Genomic DNA, 23,678 nt, shown 5'->3' on the forward strand with positions numbered 1-23,678 from the left:
TAAACAGGGAAGTAAGAGATATGGTGTGGTGATTAATGGGCATCTACAGTATAAGAATAAAGGCCAAAGAGAGAACTGTTGTTTGTTATGTGGCAAAAAGATGAAAGAAGCACATCTGTTGAAAGTATGTAGGGAAAGAGACTCATTCAGGGTCAAATATCAAATCAAATCAATCAATACTGATCTGCATTTAGGGCAGTCGCCCAGGTGGCAGATTCTCTGGATAGTGAATCTAAAGCAAAAATACAGAGAGAAATAATTCCATACAATTGTCAAGTTATAAACATCAGAAAGATAGCAAAATTATTTTGTGTTATAAAACACTAAAAATGGCGTATGGTTTTTAGTGCCGGGAGTGTCCGAGGACATGTTCTGCTCGCCAGGTGCAGGTCTTTTGATTTAACACCCATAGGCAACCTGCACATCATGATCAGGATGAAATGATGATGAAGACGGCACATACACCCAGCCCCCATACTGGTGAAATTAATCAATGAAGGTTAAAATTTGGACCCTGGCGGGAATCGAACCCGGGACCCCTGTGTCCAAAGGTCACCACGCTAACCATTTAGCCATGGAGCCGGACTGTTTTTCATTATATATATTAGTACCGATTTTATATAAATAATAAAAAGTAGGTTACATGTTTGTCCTAGAATGTGTAACACTGTAGACATATAGGAAAAATAAAACATGAAATCACCACAAAAACCCACCTGATAATATGTAAAATGTGTATAGAGGCTTTTTAGATTGAATGTTTAATGTAATAATAGACTACCTATATTAAGAATTATTTAAATGCATGAGCCGGGTCCATGGTGTAAGGGTAGAGTGCTTGCCTCTCGCCCATACGCCCCGGGTTCAATTCCTGGCCAGGTCAGGGATTTTTCTCTCAACCTGAGGTCTGGTTTAAGGTCCATTCAGCCTACATGGTTAGAATTGAGGAGATGACGGTGAGATGGTGGCCCTGGTCTTGAAGGCCCAGAATAACAACTGAGAGGATGAGTCGTGCTGACGACATGGCCTGCAGGCCTTCGGGCTGAGCAGCGGTCACTGGGCAGGCCAAAGACCTTTCAAGGGTGTAAGTGCCATGGGGTATTTAAATGCATGTATCAAAACAATTTGGATTTCAATCCCTGGTTAACCATATGTTCCACCTATCCCCAGAGAGATAGGTGGTTTGTGATGTACCAATACCAGTGCGCCCATTGATGCTCCTCTATCGGTCTGTAATGAGTGTGTTAATGGTGTGTTTTTTTATTGTAGGTAGGTTGTGTCAGCATAGTTGTGATTTTTAATTTTGTGTTATTTAGTTTGTGTTTTGTGTAATGTGAGTGTGTGTGTATAACTGGAATCTACAGCATTCTTTTGTTGACTGATACAGTAAATTAGTGGGCATTGGTATGTTGTAGTCCTGGGTGGTTGCCCATCCAGGTACTCCAAATACTCTCTTCTCAGCTTCAGTTGTTCTGAAACTATGGGTTGGGAGTGTTCTAGTCTATCAAAAATGTAAAGTTATTAAATTACAGACTATTTAGTTCATGGCTCCAATGACCAATCTGGTATAAGAAGCAATCAACAGCTATATATCACCACAATTTTATTATTTACCTGTTATCACTTTCATAATATTACACCAATATTCACTGGTTTTTATAGAAATACATGAGAACAGCACACTGAAATGTCTTCAACAATATATTTGACAACAGACCACAAGCTCAACAGGATGCAACTATTTTATTCTAATAAAACCGACAGTCAACATATATTGGAAGACAGTGGTCCAAAGTTTAAAAAAAAGGAAAAACAAAATATATTTCTGTGCTGAAAGTTTTGATCTCTGTATAGATTATGAATACTTATGAATGATGGTTAATGGGGTAGTGAAAAGTCGGGTTATAAGTTTCACATTACTATGTTGATGGGATAACAATAACTTATGGGTTTCACTAAGTACCTGTAAGTACCTTCATTTGGGGTAATCACAAACAGGATTATAAATAAGGTTCTAGTGTACGGATCCCATCGGGATTACTTGATAAGAGAAATGGAAATAAATTGAAGGAAAGCAGCACGATTTGTTCTGGGGGATTTCTGACAAAAGAGTAGTGTTACAAAAATGTTGCAAACTTTGAGTTGGGAAAACTTGGATGTGAGGAAACCATCTGCTTGACCAAGTGGAATATCATAATATTATTTTGAGGATATTATGTCATGTTATAATTATTGCTGACGTGTTTCAATCTTGCAACCAAGACTGTCTTCAGAGCAATGACAATGTAGAATGAAAACTGTTCATGGCAACTGTCACTCCATAATAAGGGGACTAAAGATAGAAAGACCCTGTTAGAAATGTAGTTCATTCCCAGGCCTCCATTCTACATCGTCACTGCTCTGAAGATGGTATTGATTCAAGACTAAAATGTGCCAGCATATAATAATTACAGTAGAAGTCCGTTATAGCGAGAATTCATAACTGTGAAAAATTTACTCATTATAGCGGATTGTCGTTAAATCTGATTTTTTATAAATGTCCGGGGAAAACCCATACACATTAAAATTGGAATGAAATGGCAATCATTTTGTTCAAAACTTGCATTTTTGCGGATGATATCCACACTATGGCTTACTTGTTTGTTATTTTTCGAAATCCAATACTACATGTAAATCTACATTTACGGTAATTTCAGTCTGAAACAGTCAGGGGAAACTAGAGTTCCCTTTAATCAGGCATTAATACCTTTGTGGCCAAATGGAAAACCTATCTCTGAAGCCAAACTTGGAGACCTTAGGTCGCTGATGCATGTAATACTGGCAGATGCCAAACAATTTTACCAGAAAAATCAGGGAGATTCTGACATCATGGGCGGCATAGATAGATTCAATGGCGATCCTGATTTTGAGACTGAATGAACTGAGAGTGACAATCTTATTACATGTCCAGTGTTTTATATGAATTTTTGGGAGCAAATATTTTAATAACATTTTCTGTTCCTATTCTGTTCGACTGAGATAAGTTATTACAGTTCTATACTTTCAGAATCAATCGCTTTATTTTTCTTGGAATAAGGTAATCATAACCACATATACCAGTCTTCATATACTTTACTTAGTTTAAGGGACTGCCATTCTGATGATGATGATGATGATGATGATGATGATGACGATGCTTGTTTAAAGAGGCCTAACATCTAGGTCAACGTCCCTTAATAGTATGAGAGACTGCCATTCTACTTAGCAACTAATGTGTGTCTAAATCAGAACAAAACTTACCCATAGGTTTGAAAATATCTCGTCAGTACTGTATTCTCAGAACATAATAGGCCTATCGTGAAGGAAAATCCATTAATAACTATGCATTGTATAGACTACAATGGCTCACTTCTTACCATTTGTATTTGACTCAGATCAGTTGAAATTCATCAAATCAATAAGTGGTTATAGCAATGACTTTAGGGAATAGCTCCCCTTCTAGAGTTTATCCATCTAAAACTTGAATAATGTGCCAGAGTTGTGGCACAGCTTGTGATGGTTCAAGCACTTAACGCAGTAGGAGATTCAGGTTTTAATCACGACTGTGGTCACATATTTTTTGAAGTTTTACTCAGTAGATACTCAACAGTAAGGGGTTATTGGTGTAGCATTGTGATACATTATTCGCAAGTGAGAAATAGCTTAAATTGCATCAGTAGACTAAGCACCATTTCTTCAAGAAAATCTATGAACTGTGAGCATAAAAATGTTGAAATCTGGTGAGAAAGTAAAATCTATTATCCTACAACACCAGGAATACCATGTTTAACACAATTATGTTTGCTCAAATTTACACATGATCCTAAAGTTAAACACAAATATATCAAAACCAACTTTTGGTGCTTGGTCTAATAATGCATAACGGCATCCAGTTATAACCACCTTGCTATGAATTACCATGGTAATATTCCGAAATTTAATTAGATGCAAGTAAAAATATTAACTACCCTCTGAAATCAGTGATGTATTCTGTCATGTCATGAGGTGAATCACATTTTTACTTAATTTCAGTATATAACATTTGCTTCAGCCTTTATTTCTAATGAGTTAGCAACTGCTGTCACCCACGTCATTTACATATTTATTACATACTATACGTATCATGAAAACATATTCCAAGTGCCAGTAGAGAAATGATAACACCTCGGTGAAAATTTAAATGGGAATAGCCTCTCCGAAATTTAACAAGATGCAAGAAAATATAAACTAACCTCTGAAATCAGTGATGCGTTCTGCCATAACTTGCGGTGTATTGCATTCTTATTTAATTTCAGTGTAGAGTATTAAAAGTAAGTGATCATTTACTTAGTACTTATTTCTAACGAGTTCACAACTGCTATCGACCACATTATTTAAGTATTTGTTATGAAAACGTGTTCCCTTCTATCATTCTTCCTTTCTTTACAGAACAGCAGTTGACGAGTATTACTAATCGAATCCGACATTGCCTTAGAGAGTGTACGAGGAAGTACGCAAGTGCACATAGCGAGAAAACGATAACAAAGGTCGCATTTTGTGGCAAACGCTTCAGCTTACTTATTCAAACAGCGTCATCTAACCTAACCTAACCGTGTATGTACCATGAAAACATATATCAAGCACCAGTAGAAAAGTAATAACCTTCTCGCTATAAATTTACATGGTAATTAGCCTAACCGTAACTTAACCAGATGCAAGAAAATACAATCTAACCTCTTAAATCATTAAATCAGTGATGCGCTCTGCTATATCTTGAGGGATATTGCATTCTTACTTAATTTCAGTGTAGGGTATTAAAATTAAGTGACCGTTTACTTAACCTTTATTTCTAATGAGTTAACAACTGCTATCGATCACATTATTTACATATTTATTATGAAAACATGTTGTCCTCCTTCATTTCTGATTTTATTTACGGAACAGCAGTTGACGGGTATTACTAATTGACTCTAACTTCGTCTTCAAATGTCGATGTGAGAGCTAGCAACAGAAAACGATACCAACGGTCGCATTTTGTGGCAAACACTTCAGCTCCCTTATTAGAACAACATCAGCTAACCTAACTTAACCGTGCATGTACCATGAAAACGTATATCAAGCACCAGTAGAGAAGTGATAATCTTCTCGCTATGAATTCACATGATAATAGCCTTTCCAAAATTCAACCCGACGTGAGAAAATATAAACTAAACTCTCAAAATCAACGATGCACTCTGCCATATCTTGAGGTGTATCCCATTCTTACTTAATTGCAGTATTTAGCATTAAAATTAAGCGATGATATAAACACTGCTATGACTATAGATTGTGTCATATCAGTGTTTATATCCTTATTGGTTACATTTGTGCTTATGTCTTAGAATTGGAGCATGGCTGATGATGACCCAATATATATGGGGTCAAAACTAGTCCCAGTTTTATAAGACAATATACAAATTAATAGTATTGAATAGGTGGACCTTCCTACCCTTTGATAGGGACCTGCTATTTACGCACTTATTACGAAAACATGTTCTCTTTTATTTTCACTTTTCTTTACGGAACAGCAGTTGATGAGTATTACTAATCAAGCCCGACATCGCGTTTGACTGCCAATGAGAGAGCTTGGTAGTGGACATAGTGAGGAAACAATACCGAAGATAATCGACTGCATGCAATATAATGGCTGGGTAAATAAATATCAGTACCAGAAAAAATCGCGCACACTTAATAGCTCATAATAACGAATGTGTCAGAGTTGAGGCTCTCACCGTAATCGAAGGATAATACACAGTTCAATATAGGAATTTTGAGGGGACAGAAAAAATATGATGTTATAACGGGGTTCTCGTTGTATGCTGTACTCGCTATAGTGGACTTCTACTATATAACATGACCTAATATCCTCAAAACAATATTATGTCACTTAGTCGTAGTGAAAGTCTATGTTTTAAATATAATATTTCAAGCTATCAGTGGAGAGATGGTTTGGACTGACACTAGTAGACAAATAAGCCTGAGTAGAGTTTTTAAAAGTAAGAAAGATTATGAAATGAAGGTAAAGCTGGAATTCAAGAGGAAAAATTGGGGGCAAATATTCATTTATAGGAAGAGGATTTAGGGACTAGTATAATTTATCAAGGGAGATGTTTGATAAATTTCCAACTTCTTTGAAATCATTTAAGAACAGAGTAGGTAAAGACCTGATAGAAAACGTGCCACATGCATGACAGCCCTAAGTGCAGATAAATGGTGATTGACTGAATGATATCAGATTTGTTTTAAATTTATGCACTTTTAACATCATTAATTATTCAATTTTATAGGTAGCAGATAGGGACCACCTTCAGAGGCAGCCCTACCCAGAGAATGGCGCCTCTGTTCATGTGAGTCCCAGAGCACACTGACCCAGTGTGTAACATCTGGTAAGGGTCTCAGCTCAGGGTTACGAGTGAAGACCTCAGCGGCATCTGCAGTGGAGAAGGTGGACTTCAGTACAGTGGAGATGGCGGAAGAGGCATCCCTGGACTCAGGGCTAAATATGAGTACAATCTAAAGAGGCCAATGGCTTCAGGCAGATGAAGCTCTGTAGGAGCGCTGATGGTCCCTTGGTGGAGGTAATACCACAAAAGTCCATCCAGCAATGTCTGCACTCCATGTTAGGGGTGGGTGAAAAATATGTCTGTTTCCCCATGTTAGGAGCAGCCTGAAAAAAATCCTGGCAGTAGGTACGGTATAAAATGTCTTTGCGTGTGGTGATCCCATCATACTAATAGTCTATAAAATGACTGAGAGTGAGTTGAGGCCTTGGGAACGGTCAGGGCGTACCCCCAAAAGCAATGCACAGTTCTTTGTATTCTCGTTCTGGGGAAATGTGAAAAATAGAAAACTGTGGAGGTCCTCAGTTCACAATACGACCCAGAAGGCTGGAAAAGGGAAATGGAAGGAAGAATAATAAATATGTACCAATTATGTTTTATAGCATAGTAAATACAGTATAAGTCTGTTATAGCGAGAATTCATAACTGTGAAAAATTTACTCACTATAGCGGATTGTCATTATATCAGAATTTTTGTAAAAGTTGGGGGGAAACCCCACACACATTAAAATTGGTATGAAATGGCAATCAGTTTGTTTAAAACTTGTGTTTTCACAGATTTCCATACTGCAGCTTACTCGTTAATTATCTTTTAATTCCAAGAAACGTGAACCTGTATGTTTAATTTCTTTCTGAAAAATTGGACTAGTATCACTCCAATGGGTTCTGTGACGAACGTTTCAGTTTACTTATTCAAACTGCATAATTCAACCTAACTTAACCTTATATGCATTATGAAGACACATTTCAAGCGCCAGTAAAGTAATGATAATATTCTCGCTGTAAATTTACATGGGAATAGCCTTTCCATATTTAACCAAATGCGAGAAAATACAGTCAAATCTTGTTACAGATTTCCTCATAGAGATTTCTCGCTTAGCACACCGTAAATTCGAAGTACCGATTCAAGTCAAACTAAGCCTATAAAAAAATATCTTAATTATCTCGTCACAGATTTTCACTATTACCGCTTTGTAGGATCACATTTTTCCTAGCCCTAAAAATGTACTTTATCATCCCTTGTGAAAGGAACAATATTTCCAACACATATTAGATTCTTTGCCAATACAGACCAGTCGGAGAAAGTTGTGTGAAAATGAGAAATGACCTTGAAGTCCTGAACTTTTCAGGGTAAATTACACCTTTCAGGAAGGAAGCCGTTAGCCTCATGAAAGTTCAGTTTTTTCTCCGGCTTTCATTGATAATGCTGAATAATCCAGAAAGCCTGTTTGTGCTTGTATTCGCATTCCATTTAGAAGTTAGACATTTATTGTGTTGACTTATACAGTGAAGAGTACCGAATATTGATCGCGTGATAGCCTACGTACGGATTAGGAACATAATCATGTGAAGGTGGCTAGCGTGGTCATATGATTGTGTAGACCAATTATGGATACTAAAAAAGTCGTGATATCACTTACTAATGGAGGCAAAATTAAAATCCAGGAAGTGGACAGGTGTCTGCATCTTTCAATGGTGGCGTATATGTTGAAACTCGCACCTTTGAGTTTCAAATCGTTACCAGTATTTAATGAGCCCCAGCGGAATAGTTTTTTGTATTTGTTCACTCATCTTTTTCATACCTCTCTTCTTTAGAAATGGTAGACAGCCTATATCTTTCACTGTACCTGTACATACACGACGTAAAATACAGGCATCTCGGAAAAAACATGTCACGTGTTTACATATCCCTGTTGGATAGTTCTGATTCATATATTCGATAGTACATTTTCTCACTTAACACATTATCTTTCCTTGTCCCCTGGAAATGTCCAAACAAGGTTTTACTGAATAAACTAACCTCTAAAATGAGTCATCCACTCTGCGCTGTATTTTGAGGTGTACCTCATTCTTGCTTAATTTCAGTGCATAACATTATATTAAGCTATTGTTTATTTCAGGCTTCTATTTCTAAAGAGTTAACTAGTACTATTGGCCATGTTATTTACACATTTATTATGGAAACATATTCTCTTTCATTTTAAAATTGTGCTTACAGAACACCAGCCAAAGAGTATTAATAATTGACTCCAGCATCCCCTTCGAGTTCGAATGTTGACGAGAGAGCTCGCACATGGCACGAACACTATAACGAAAGATGATCGTTCACATTATATATAGTCGCTGGAGTTCATGAATATCTGTAACGGAAGAAATACTCCATGCTTGATCGCTCGTAATAACGGATGTATCAGTGATAGGATTCTCACTGTACGAGGTTTGTCCGGAAAATACGTATAAAAGTTGAATAATAACTTTATTTGACAATTATTCAGGTATTACAATATGGTCTCCTTCAAAGTACTCTCCCTGAGACAAGATGCACTTCTGCCAACGCCGTTTCCACTGTTGATAACATTGTTGAAAGTCTTCAGTTGTGATGCTGTTCAGTTGTCGTATCGTTTCTCCCTTGATGGCTTCCACATCACCCAAGTGCCGCCCCCGAAGCACCATTTTGCATTTCGGGAACAGGAAGAAGTCACAAGGGGCTAAATCGGGTGAATAAGGCGGGTAGTCTGTCACGGTGATTGAGCTTCGGGCCAAAAACTCACGCACAACGAGCGACGTGTGAGCGGGCGCATTGTCGTGATGAAGGATTGTCTCCATAAACTTGTTGCAAATACTCAAAAATCTCACGGCCATTCTTATCTAGGTTGGCAAGAAACTTGATGTTGATGCGCTGTTCCTCAATCAGAGAGAGCTCCATACCGACGGCAGGTGAAAACGGGTAACTTTCAACAAGCAGCCGCACACTGCTACTGACCCGCAGAGCTCTCCGACTCGAACTGAGCGTTGAGAAGATTGGCGACAACAGCAGTGCCACCTGGCGGCGCCTCCACGATACGTGATATGTCACCCCAACGGATTTATACGTATTTTCCGGACAAACCTCGTCACTGAAGGATAATGAAGAGTTTAATGTAGGAATTTTCAAGGGACAGAAAACATCTGTCATTTCATTAAGTCAATAAACTGTTTTAAGTGTGATGTAGAAACACGCACTACACAACTTACCTGAAATCACTCCTTCTTTCGTAACATTACAAACCCCTCCAGCACTGGTGTGAGAGTCTCATATTCTTCTGTTGCTAGTTCTGCTCGCTCTCCAACCGCCATCACCACAGGAGTTGTCTGTGTTCTCATTCCCGCAATAGTCTTGGGTGTCCCAGCTTTACCAATGATATCAACAGCCTACAGATTGAACAGGTGAATCGGTGTTAATCAATCTATTCCTTACTTACAAACAGAAGAAATAAATCGAAACTGTTTTTGGGAATACGTATTCAGAGGATTTTCAGATTACCAGTGTTGTCATGGTGACATTGAAAATAACTATTCACCTTCTTCAGATCTGATGAAAGTGTTGCTTCTACTTCAGAGAAACTTTCATCTTGTCATACCAAGGTAATATCATCAGCATAAATTAATTTCCTGGACTTGATTTCCAGTAAGTCATGTGAGTACAGATTAAAGAATATAGGAGCTAACACACACCCTTGCAGAAGCCCACCATTTATCTTAAATACATTGCTCTTTGAATCCTCAGCAAGGACCTGGAAATATTTATTGCTCAGCATGTTGTTCACACCACCCCAGGCTTGCCTTAAATTCATTTACCAGAACATTTAACTCGCATGCCACCTCCAGTGCCTTCATTCTAATAACTCTGCAACTTATCAGTTAATCTTTGTGGCGTACCAACAATCGAACACAAGGACAACAAAACAAATGATGGTACAACACCACAAACACACAGTGTCAATTACCACCACTACCAAAAGAAAGCCAACAACTTAGGGTAGGCCTCGACTAAAACACAAGAAACAGGACCGGGATGGGATGGAATCTGAGCAAACCAAGAAGATCAAAAGAACCTCAACAGACTGTGGATCTTGGACAAAAAGGATAGAACAATTCATGAGAAATATCACAAAACAAATCAAAGCATGTTCATGGAAAAGGCTAAAAGAACCACAGGGAAACAATGATGGAAGAACACAAGAAACAGCATAGCGAGTTCATGAAGAGATTTTGGGAGGAGAAGAAGAAGAAAGGAAAACCATCATCAAGCTAACAAGTTCCAACGTGTTCTGTAAATGGGCATAACGAAGAAAGAAGAAGAAGTTTAAACCACATAAAAAATTTAATGAAGGAAGAATTTAAATTTTTAGATAGTAACATAATTTAATAATTTCATTAGATGAAGAAAACAGACTGAAATTAATCTTAAATAAATTAAAAGAAATTAATTCATACACTGAATCAATTATAAGGAAGGGATTTTAGAAAAAAACTTGTATGGTAATCGGGATACTTTTAAAAGAATATAAGTTTCCAGACTGAAAATTATTTTCCAAATTCATAGTTAATATCTTCAGAAATTTTTTAAAAAAAGGTAGTATTACAATTGTGTCAAAAGATCTACAGAGATCGATGCCACAAACAAATATCATTAAAAAAAAAGAGCATTACAATTAATAATTAATGTTTCAAAAAGGTTAAAAATCCATAAAAGGATTCCCAGTTAAAATATGAATAACTTGTACGTAAATAAAACCATTAGAGTAAAAAAGTGCATCTTGAGCATCAATTACAAGAAAATTTAAATGATAGTAGTTCATTAACTTAATCATAACTACGTTTTACACTATTTAAAACTTTACACATGAACTGCAGTTCTTTAAAATCAACCTTTTGATCAAACCTTAATATATGACCATACCTGTTGAGAGCTCTCAATAACTATGGTGAAAAGGAATGGGGTACCCCTTTTAGTACACCAAAATTTTATTTTCTAATAGAAGGTTGAAGCGCATAATAAATTACAAGTCCCATTTAAGAGTAGGTCACACTAAATGAAATCAAAAAAATTAAAAACAGAAGGGGAAACATCCCAGCCAACAAATTTAAAACACTTTGAATGGGAGAAGGCGAGAGAGGAAACATAAAAATTTGCAAGTCCACAACATGCTTCACTCAAGAAAAATAATAAATGTTTGCAAAATCACCATCACAAATAAAAACAGAAGAAATGTAGTAGAGGTCACATTTCTTAAATTTCACCGAAAATGTTATTTAAGACGAGAAAAGTCGCATGGCGTGCAAAAGACCACAGTTATGGTAAAGTGGGTATCACTTGAAATATAGGTGACAGATGACGATCACCCTCTCTCATATCGTTGGTGGGGATGTGAGCAGGGCTTTCATACGGATGAATAACTGACAGTGCCATCTAGCGAGTCATAGCAGCCAGTATTTCATCGATGAGGTGCTTTAGACCACATGCAAGTTCCCGCGTATTTGTTTAGTGCGGTTAATTCCACTGTGTGCGACTTCCAAAGCAATGGGTTTTATTGACAGAAATGGATACCATACGAAAGTTGTTGGACAGTGTAAAAGAGCTACAGGAGAATGAATGCCTGCAAATTGAGCAGGATTTGGTTAGAAGACAACTCTCAAGAGGGATTCGAGGAAGATATTGATTTACCCGAAGAAGCAGATGATGAGACTGATAATATAGAAATCAGTGTCCTGATAGTGCTTCTGAAGAGTCTGCAGAATCTGAGGATGAAGTTTCTCAAGTAGACCCCAATCAAGATCAACCACTACTCAAGTACATTGGTGGAAATGGTGAAACAAGATGGAATTATTTTCCAAACCCTAGTGGTAGAAGGGCTAGAAGGAGGTACATTGTAACACATCTGCCAGGTCCAACAGGCCAAGCTCGACATACCACTACCATACTGGAATCTTGGGAACTATTTTTCCCCAACAACATCTTGGAGGCTAATGTTAACTTCACACATATTTGGCTAAGAAAAACCAGGGCAAACTATTCTATGGAGAGAGATGCTAATGATGCAACATTGGCAGAAATAAAATCTGTGATATGTCTCTTATACTTGTCTGGAATAATGAAGTGTTCTCATACAAACCTCAAGGACATGTGGTTAACCGATAGAACAAGAAATGAGCGTTTCAGAATTACAATGAATATATGAAGGTTTCAGTTTCTATTTCTATTATGAGCATGAAGGTTTGATAATATTAATGCTCACAAACCTGAAATTCTCACATTCTACAACCTAGCCAAAGGGGTGTCGATGTACTGTAGTTGATCAACTGAAACAGTTGTACAATGTTGCAAGAGTGAGCAATCGATGGAGACTTACTTTTACTTTACACTCTATTGAACATTGCAGGCATCAATGCCTACATCATTTTGAAAAACAATACAGACCTAGGTAACAGAAGGAAGTTCTTGAAAGATCTATCCATGGAACTATGCAGAGACTTTTTAGAGATCTGCCTGACGATAAGGAGCATTCATCACGATGTTCGGGCAAGGATCAGGGAACTCCTTGGGAAAGAACCATATGTGAATACCCACAGACAGAAGCCCCATGTTCCAGGGTGGTACACCTTCTGTAGATGATATAGATGTTGATTCCCATAGGGAATCTGAAATATTTGTTCCGAATGAGTAAATTTATAATACCAATATAAATGGTCCGTTATTGGACATCATAAATTTTCCAGCGAACTCATTCCTGGCTGCCAGCATCCCGCCCCCAGTGTGCCAGGCTGGGATCACCAGCTGGTACCCAGCACACCCACCAAGATGCTGGCCAGTGCACACCGTGGAGGCCACTGCACAGCAGGCATTAATTTTTAATAATGAGACAAGGTCTCTCATGGTGCATTGGCACTGCCGGTGGCTGCATTTATAATGGCATTTTCCCCACATTTTTGGAAAGAAGCCACTTGTGAGGCATGTGTTGTATATATGAGTAATGGCTGGAAGAATAATGTCAATGATGTGTTTATTATGAGTATGGGTATTTTATCAGGTCCTACAGCAGATGATGTGATTGATAATACCTCGCGTTTCACGTCAATCTCTGTGACTTCGCGAAATTCAAAGAATGGCCTATTTGGTGGTGGCTGGTTCAGAAGAGATTTTATAGTCTGTGATATTGTACGCATTTCTGGTTTAATTTTTATTTCAGAAAAATGAGCATTCAATCTCTCCAGAGAGATGTCTGGATTACATGGCTGGGGCAAAGCTTTCCCAATTCCAATGGAACGAAGTTGTTTCCAAGTGTTTTTGACACATTTAAATTTCCAGCTAGGTGATTGTAAAAGAAAATTTCTTATTTCGAATTATTATTTTAATTCTATTCCAAAGTGTCCGATACTGTTCAAGTGCACTGGAAGAGTGTGCGCATTTGTAGAGCCAGTGTAACGCGTCACGGTGAGACATCATTTGTTTAATGTCATCAGTCAGCCATGGAGAAGAAGGCCGGGAGACTTTGGCTGTATGCTTAGGTGCATGTTTATCAAGGAGACCAAATATAAGTGAACTAAAAGTTTCAACTTTCTTATCGATACCGTTTATATTTTTTACGTCATCCCAAGGACTATTCAAGGCGTCAACTCTCAGATGATCTACGTTTATATGTTTAATGTCCCTGAATGTGATGTATCTCGACTTATACTTCGGTACTTCGAGCGAGTAAGACAAGTATATTAAGTCATGTGTCGATATGCTAGAGGTAGGAATTTGTCCATGTGATACTATTTTTCGTGGGTTGTTAGTGACCATTAAGTCAATTAATGTATGTGAAGATGAGGTATGATTTGTCGGTTTTAGTGGAAATATTGTTATGACATATATCTGGAAAATACTTAACAGTTGTTTTGTATTTCCAGCCTGTTCCAGTAAATTAGTATTCAAGTCTCCAAATATTAAAATATGTTCATAAGCAGGCGATAGTCTCTGCAGGATGTCTTCAATGTCTGAGAGGTGACCTACCCGTGGTGGCCGATAAACAACTCCTATTAGAACTGTAACTGTTGTCACAGTGATCTCGGCATAAATGAACTCAGGTCTCGGGTCAGCACAGTGGGCAGATGTGCATACGATTTTACATTTAATATCATCTCTACAGTACAAGGTTACTCCTCCACCTCTTTTATCTATTCGGTCATGCCTGTAAATATATTATAGCCCGTTATGTACCATACTACTAGGGATAGTTGCGTGTAACCGCTCTCACTGATACAAGCTACATGTACATTGCTGTTTTCAAGGAGATCTGTTACGGATTGAGAATTTAAATGAATGCAGTTCAATGATTGTGCTTTGGCCTGAAATACTTTCACTAATGAGCTCTGGCAGCGGGGTGTCTCCGTTCTCGGATGGGAGAGGTTAGGGGTAGGGGGACAGTCAGGTCCACAGCTGGCAGTGATTATAACAGTACTCATCACACAAACCAGAATACCAAGAAGAATACATGCTTCTTACCTTCATATATCCTCTGATATCACGCCGGCTTTTCATGCACTCAATCACATTCACACTCAATAATAAAACACTATAATACAAACTTAAACTAATCCACATTGTCATTACTTCACTACACTGTTTCACCCCCTAGCTGCTTGAATAACATTGTTAAGGTCACCTCGTGTGGTCACTTGTAATTTTTTCCCATCGGAGCTTAGAATAATGATTCGTCCATCCTTGATCCATACAGATTTCTGACCGAAGTGGTCACACACTGCGTTTAGTATCTCCTTTCTTGTTGCTGTTAGTGATTCCGTTATCAGCATACCTGATCCCTTCAGCGATTTCTTTGCACGCCAGATACGGTCATGTTTGTAATATCACGTGAACTTTATTATGATGGGGCTTTTCCCTCCCATCACAACCTCAGCTGTTGCTCTCCTTGGTTTCCCAATCCTGTGACAGCGATCTAAATTGTCCAATGTCAAGTCTATCCCTAGGTGGGATTTCACAACACCGAACACCTTATCATAGACGGAGCTTCCGTGGAGTAATAGGCAGTTCCTCCTGCTGTACTGCTCTGCTTCATCGATTAGGTTGTCATGTTTGGAGATCTGGTTATGAATTTCGGTAAGTTCAGAGTTCACCTCCTTGAGCTCCTCGGTGACAGAAGCTCTGAAAGACTGGAACTCAAGGGCGAAAGCGTCTAGGGAAACATCGCTGGGGTTGGTAGCACTGTTGTTGGCGGCACGCATTGTCTTCTTGAAGTGAGCTTTGATGTCATTTAGTTTTTCTTCGAATTAAGAATCCGCTTGTTCAAAGACTTTAGAGACATTGTGAATGAATGTATCTAATCACTGAGTGTTATTTTGTAATGTGACTTGATCTAGTACACATGAATTGTAGTTAAACTTGCTGATTTGCTAGGTGGTTTACGGAGCTCTCTCACATGCACTTCCTCACTGCCACCATCTTAACACTTCAACACAAATTATGTTTGGTTTGATAGATAATTTTGGAACCATTTGTGTGCTAAACCCCTAATTCCTGCTATTTTTAACTTGTTCAGGAGTATTTTGTGGTCAATCAGGTCAAATGCTTTTTTTAAGATCTATGAGTAGCCCTGCTGCTAATTTATTTTAATCTAAGGTCTTTTGAACATCTATTATTGTATCAAATATGGCATTATCAGTTCCTCTATTTGGAAGAAACCCATATTGATTATCACAAAAGTAATTAGTTTTACATAGAAAATTTACTAATTTAATTTTTACTACAATTTCTATGAGTTTTCCAGTTGCAGAAAATATACTAATTGGCCTGTAATTGGATGGATCTGTATTATCTACTGATTTAAAGATAGGTACAATTCTAGCACATCTGAGTAACTGGGGTATTTCTCCACTGAGAATTCAACGGTTAATAATTTTCACAATATATGGCATTAAACTTTCAACACAGGATTTTAACATGACATCAATTATTTTATCTTCTGTTACATTATTTTTATTTTTTAGAGAAGTGATAATTTTGAGCACTTCACATTCATCAGTTGGATACATGAAAATACTATTAGTTTGACTTTCAGATGTTATGCTGCCATGAACTTGCTCATCTTCAGGAAGGCCTTTTCCTATATTTTCAGTTACATTAACATATAGTTCATTTAAATTATTACATATATCCTCTGTGTTTGTAATGCTGACATCATTTACCACCAGATGGCTGATTTCATGTTTATGTCCAGGCTTCCTATTTAACAATTCATTGACTACATACCATGTTTCTTTTTGGTTTTAGCAATTCTGTAATCTGTGCTTATAATACCTTTTTGTAACTCTCTTTTCAATTTGGTTACTTTATTTCTGATTCTTATGTATTCTTCAATTACTTCTGCAGAGGGGATTTTTACTTTAGTTTTCGAAAATAGTGAGTCTTTGATGTGAATAAGTGTTAGTAATTCTTTCTTTTTATTGAAATTAAGCTGGTTTCAATTCCCCTGCTAATATAGTTGATAAATTTATTATAATAAGTGTTTATGTCCATTTCCTCACAGTTAAATATATTTTGTAGGATATACTGATTTAAGTTGTTGTAATTTACAAATTGCTTGCCACTATCTTTGATTACACTGTCCTGCGATGGTTTCATTGCCACCACCCTATACTGCTTTTTAGGATAACTTCTGCATCCTGAATCAGGATCCGATTTTAATTTTTCCCCATCAGATCATATTTTCTCAAAAATCCCATAATACGTTTATTTCATCACATGCACTAATGCACTTCTTACGTTGTTAGGAAGAGCGTTGCTTTAATTTAGATTGCCATATTCTTTTATTAATTTATTTTAATATTTTATTAATTTGATGTCCTCTAGCCATCTCGTAGTCCTGTATTATCATGCTCAGAGTGTAGAGCTGGCAACTATGTACAACATAGCCGGCAATGCGCGGTTTTGGCTGAGTGGCATCATTCTCTCATTGTGTTTCGTCCGCAACAGACTGAGTTGTGTTTCACTTGCTAGTGAAAAGAGATTTTTGTCTTCATAAGCTCTCTATAGGTGAGTGACGCACTGTGTTAATATTTTTATTGAACTATTGAACTTACATCTATCAACATGCCACAACGTGGCTGTAAGAACAATCCAGATACATGCTGCTATGTATGTGGAAGTTTCGTGGCGATGAGACAGCGGTGCATTATAACCGAGTTCGTGAGAAAGGCCTAGTATGCCTACTTTGGCTTGAAACTTGGAGACCAAGACAAGTCATGGGCACCACACAAGGCTTGTAGAACATGTATAGAGCAGTTACGGCAATGTGTGAACGGTAAGCGAACTGCGTTGCCATTCGGTATTCCAATGGTGTAGCGAGAACCCCCAGACCACAGTACTCACTGCTACTTCTGTTCTGTGAATGTGGAGGTATGTAACAGAGCAACAAAGGTAACATTGTGTATCCAAGCAATATTCGATCTACAATTTTACCCGTTCCTCATGGCCCTGATACACCAGTACCACAGCGTCCAGAACATTTACAGGATTGTCCTTCTTCTGAATTTGACGCAGAAATGACGGGCACTAACTCTGACTGTGATTTCTCCCCTGAATGTGTTAAAAAAGAACCGAGATTGTTCGAGCAAGGAGCATTAAAGGACTTTGTTCGGGACCTTGGCCTTACAAAAGAAATCTGCCAAGTTACTCGGGTCTAGACTTCGTGAAAGGAATATGTTGGCATCAGGGATGACGTACTATTGGTACAGACATCGTAAACAAGAATTTACACCCTTCTTTTCTGAAGAAGGAGCCTTGGTTTACTGCAACAACCTTCAGGAGGTTATCTTAAAACTAGGAGCACCACAGTATGACCCTATTGACTGGAGACTGTTCATCAACGCCTCCAAGCATAGTTTGAAGTGCATCCTTCTTCACAATGAAAACAAACTTGCATCCATTCCCGTTGATCATTCAGTTATTATGTGAGAAACATATGGAAATCTTGAAATGCTGTTGTGTAAACTGAAGTACCAGGAATACAAGTGGCAAGTGTGTGGTGATTTCAAATTGATAGGCATTCTGTTAGGTTTACAAGGAGGTTACACAAAGCACCCTGCTTTCCGTATGAGTGGGACAGTCGAGCAAGATTACATCACTGGACTCAAAAAGAATGGCCACGTAGGCAATGGAATGTAGGGTCGAGAAACATAAAACAAGAAACTCTTGTTCACAAGAGCAAAATACTGTTACCACCGCTTCATATCAAATTAGGGTTTACAAAGCAATTCATTAAGGCCCTAAACAATGAAGGTGAATGCTTTCAGTACTTGTGTCATCGATTCCCAGGCATCAGTAATTCCAAAATCAAGGAGGGTATTTTCACAGATCCAGATATCAGAAAACTTCTTTTTGATGCTAATTTTGAAGACGTTATGTGCACTGCAGAGCGATCAGCATGGAGAGCATTCCAGAATGTGGTCAAAAAACTTTCTTGAAAATACAAATGATTTAGACTACAAACAAATGGTGGATAGATTTCTTGTTGCTTTCCACAATTTAGGCTGCAAAATGAACTTGAAAGTGCATTTGTTACATTCACATCTGGACTATTGCCCTGAAAACCTAGGAATGCTGAGCGAAGAGCAAGGAGAAAGATTCCATCAGGATCTACAGGAAATGGAATGCAGATATCAAGGGAAATGGAACAGAAACATGCTGGCAGATTACTGCTGGTTACTAAAGAGAGAAGGTCCAACTACTCCTCACACACGAAAGGTTAGGTGAAGACGATTCTTATATTACAGTAGGACATTATAAAATTGAAACCGTAGACTTACCATTCTTGGTACGTTATGAGGCTTAATGTGTGGTAAATTTAGGTCCATTTGGCTGTGTTTTTCTACAGATCTGTTAACACAATACACTACATATCTTTATATTATGTTCATAAGTATACCAGTGTAAGATAGGAGTGTTCAGATGGGTGAAAATAATAAAAAAGAAGCATTCTTTACATGTGATAATAGTAATCTTGCATATTTGCGTGCTACATATTTATCAAATTTTCGTTTTGAACTTGCACAAAAATCTGATGTGATAGGGGAAAACCAACTTCAGTTCTGGAATCAGCATGCCCAAAATATAAATGATCACTATGTAAACTTCATGTAATGATTGTAAAGTTTGAATTCACAGGTCAGTGTTAACTGGTACTTCTGTAACTAATTTTTCACTAGAAATTTCACATACCAGTAGGTAGTGATCACTTAAGTTATTTGTTATATTGCATACATTACATTTTTTACTACCATTTGTGACCAGTATGTGATCAATTAATGTGGAGGTTACTTTCGATACTACTTGGCAGGTTTGATCCTGGCTCAGTCCGGTGGTATTTGAAGGTGCTCAAATACGACAGCCCTGTGTCGGTAGATTTACCGGCACGTAAAAGAACTCCTGCGGGACTAAATTCTGGCACCTCGCCGTCTCTGAAGACCTTGAAAAATAGTTAGTGGGATGTAAAGCAAATAACATTCTTCTTCTTCTTCTTGCGTTCCGGCCTTCTAAGGACCACGTTACAATTTCAATTGTTCCTCCTTAGTTGTTCTTTCCTTTTCTTCCAGTATTCTTTCATTGTTTCACTGTGTTTCTTTTTCCTGTCTTCAGTCCACTTTGTGCCTGTTTTCTTTTCCTTCCTCCCTTGGAATCCTTCCATTTGTAAGACTTTCTTCCTAAAAATCTTTCTTTCCAATAATTCTTCTTCTCGTATGTTGTTCCTTTCCAGGTCTTTCTTGACTTCTTGAATCCAGGTGGTAGTTGATTTCTTTTCCCAAAGGTACTTGAAGATTCGTTTAGTTAGTCTATTGTCATCCATTCTGTAAATGTGTCCAAGAAATAGCAATCTCCTTTTTCTTATTGTTTCTGATATGTTTTCTACGTTCTGGTAAATTTCATAACATTATTATTCTTAGTTTTTGATACTCTAGTTGGGTATTTGTTATTACAGGTTATATAGCTATAAGTTGTTATTAAATTGTCATACAAAGTTCTGTTTCAGGAGGTTGAGAGCAAGTCTATATTTGTATCTCCAAGTGTTATTGAAGTATGCCCTGAACTACTATTCAGGATATTTTCTAGATCAAACATAAAACTTGGTGAGTTATTTTCCTTTGGGTTATAGATGGTAATGATTTCTTATCTTAGATTTCCTTTTGTAATAATGACTTGCAGTATGCTATGGGATTTATTTACTTCCTTTATGACATTGCTTTTCCATTTGTTTGAAACATAAAGCAAAACACCCCCACCTAACTGCTCTCTTACCACATAATCAGAAATGTAGTTTTTTATTTCAAAAGCCTTGGTTAGTTTGTTGGTTAACCAATTTTCAGAGATTGCAAGAATATCTACTTCTTTAATCTGATCTAAGATAATTTGGATATCATCAAATTTATTTTTTATGCTTTGTGCATTTATGTGTAGGCCTTTCAATTCACATGATCTACTTTCTAAAACTCCAACTTTTATATAATTATTTAGGGTTTCACATTTAAATTCCTCTACTTTAAGAAATTTGTTTTCAGGATTCATGTTTGGTTATGTAAGGACAAAATGTGAAATTAGGAGAAGAAAGCTTGGAACTGAAGTGTGTACAACACAAGGAAAGATTATCTCATTGTTTTCAGATCAGCTGAAGTGAGCAAGTTCATGCAGAACTTCAGGGTTTGCTACTAACCTTGAAGGACTGTCCTGGAACTTACGGATATAGACTTTGCAGTCCCTGACCCGTGTGCCAAATATTTTCCCTTGTTGCCTTAGCTCGCGGCAATTTTTGGCGAGGGTCTCATTCCTAGGCATTAAGTGCTCGTTGAAATAAATTTTACTGTATTTACCGAACTATATCCGATTCCGTTTGATTTTAGTTATTATTTTCGTCGTCTGCTACCAAGAATTTCTTCTTTCTTCCACCGATTAACAAACTTCACGATGATCAGTTGTGGTCCAGGTTTCATGGATGGAAGTCTTTGTACAGCATCAATATCTTTGGGCTTTATATCCGACTCCCAGCGCCTTGCCAACTTCAGTTACTTTCTAGAACACTTTTTCATCCTTTTCAGTAGGAACTCCATACACTAGCAAATTGTTTTTTTTTCTGATACTGCTTCAAGTCTTCCGGTTCGTTCACAGCTGCCATTGCCGCGATTCCCACATTTTTCTTATCTTTCCTCAAAGTGTCTATCATTGGATGTATGTATAATTTTTTCTGTTGTTTCTGTTTACAATGTCATCTAATGGCTAATAACAAAACAATCGCTTTTAATGTTACATTTAATTCTATCATAACTTTCCAAAAGACCAAATTTTTCCCAAAAAGCATGACGGTCTACACTGAGGCACTGCCTTCTTGATGGATACAGTATTTTTGCATCTGTCTCTTGGCACAGACCAGAGGGAGATATGGCTTTCACTGAAGTGTGTCTCATTTGTGGCTGCAGCAGTACTGAAGCTAGTGAAGAATGAGCAGAGCTGAGTAATGACATTCAGAACATAACTAGTGCATCTTGACATTATGAAAAGTGCTATGCATATATGCAAGTATGAAGAATGAGATTTCCACTTGCATTCTTAATTCATCAATACGGACAATGAAGCTCATAGATTATAGTGCTATGCATATAGTCAATCATATCTGACTCATTGAGGAAAGCAATGGCAAACTACATCCCTCCTCATCTTGCCTAGTACATCTCATTATGGCACCACCATTGGTTTTTCTGGTTTCCTTATAACTGCATAATTTTAGTTTGAGGAACCAGTCAGTCTCTGGGCTGATGACAGACAGACTGCACCAAGGCACTACAACAAAGGCAACACATTCCAAAACCTGTATAATTTAATTCATAGATAACTTTGTTATTTAACATGACAGGGGTAATGTAATAAAATGGTAGGCCAATGTTCAATTCTGTAAAAATTGTTACATTTAATAACGGTCATCTAGCAGTATTCTTTAAACTTTAATTTATCTTGGTACATTATTATTAGTACATTTTGCATTGTGTAAAACTTGCAATTTGAAATTTATATCATAACCTCTCCCCCCTTTATTTATTTATTTATTTATTTATTTATTTATTTATTTATTTATTTATTTATTTATTTATTTATTTTAAGTTTTTAGCTAACATAAGACTACTTAGTCAGGTTTATGGAGGTTTTTCTTGTTTTTGTCAGCCCAATACTGTTTCATCCTTTCAGAATGTAATTTTCTTTCTGCTCCCTCCCCTATACCTAACTGAAGTGACAAATACACACTCCTCTCCACACAATCTGCCATGACAGGTATAGTGATGAAAAAGGAATGCATTAATATAATGGCATATCCTTCACATTTTAAAGTAAACATTATTGACTTATATTTGGGTGATATGAGTACTTTCTTGTGTTCAAAAATCCATTGACTTGGGATCAAACCAGTGATCTTGTGCTTAAGAAGCTAGTATGGTAGCTCTGGCATTAACACATTTGCACTAATTGTGGCAATATCGATAGGTTTAAAGAAAGTGGTTTTTCCTTAAGTAGCTCTCAGCAATAAGTCATGAAGATGCTAATAAAGTCTCCAGCTACCTCGAGGACAGGTTTTACTCATACTCACATTTCCCACCCTGACAGTAACCGGGATGGACTCGCCCTCTTCATTTAGTGTGATGAGCCAGCGTGGCTGCATAGCTGCTGCCAAACAGTACAGCAGGTAGTGAGACTTCCCAAGGAGAACTACAATAGATAAGCACATTGGCAGGGAATTCAGTAAATTAAGTATGTAAAAGGAAATAGCAAAAATATTCAAAATTATCAACCTTTTAAAGATGAAGAAGCATACACAAAACAATGTACATCATAGAGCCAATACTATTTCAATGACAAGTCTTCTTCAATATGAAGAGAAGAGATTCAGATGAAATGTTGAAAGGGGTAGCTACTTTTTCAACAGAGTGCTGAAAATAGGTACTGGTGGTAATAGATGGAGGGATGAAAATAAAAAATACATGCTTGTATCTGAGGGTATTGAGAGGCGATAGATACTGTTGTTTCAGAAAGTCCTAGAGATGGTTTTCCATGATTTCCCCATTTTCACACTAGTCAAAAGCTGAAGCTGCACCTTAATTAAGACCACGGCCACTTCCTTCCCACTTCTAGCCCTTTCCTATCTCATCATCACTGTAAGACTTGTCTGTGTCGGTGGAAATATTAATTAGCAGTAAAAGAATAATATATTAGATATCTTCATTATACAC

The 23,678-nt window shown here is 37.4% G+C and overlaps 1 protein-coding gene across 1 annotated transcript in view; it reads right to left on the reverse strand.

Annotated features, from left to right (window-relative positions):
- Positions 1-23,678, reverse strand: part of LOC136876904 (26S proteasome non-ATPase regulatory subunit 2) — a 165,786-nt gene that overhangs the window by 2,935 nt on the left and 139,173 nt on the right. Inside the window, exons 16-17 of the mRNA XM_067150658.2 lie at positions 23,039-23,157; positions 9,612-9,788 (exon numbers count right to left, since the gene is read on the reverse strand). Coding sequence (XP_067006759.2) covers positions 9,618-9,788; positions 23,039-23,157 — 290 coding nt within the window. The 3' untranslated portion in view covers positions 9,612-9,617. The remainder of the gene's footprint in view (positions 1-9,611; positions 9,789-23,038; positions 23,158-23,678) is intronic.

The sequence above is a fragment of the Anabrus simplex genome, chromosome 7, assembly GCF_040414725.1.
Source record: "Anabrus simplex isolate iqAnaSimp1 chromosome 7, ASM4041472v1, whole genome shotgun sequence".
Classification (NCBI taxonomy): Eukaryota; Metazoa; Arthropoda; class Insecta; order Orthoptera; family Tettigoniidae; genus Anabrus; species Anabrus simplex.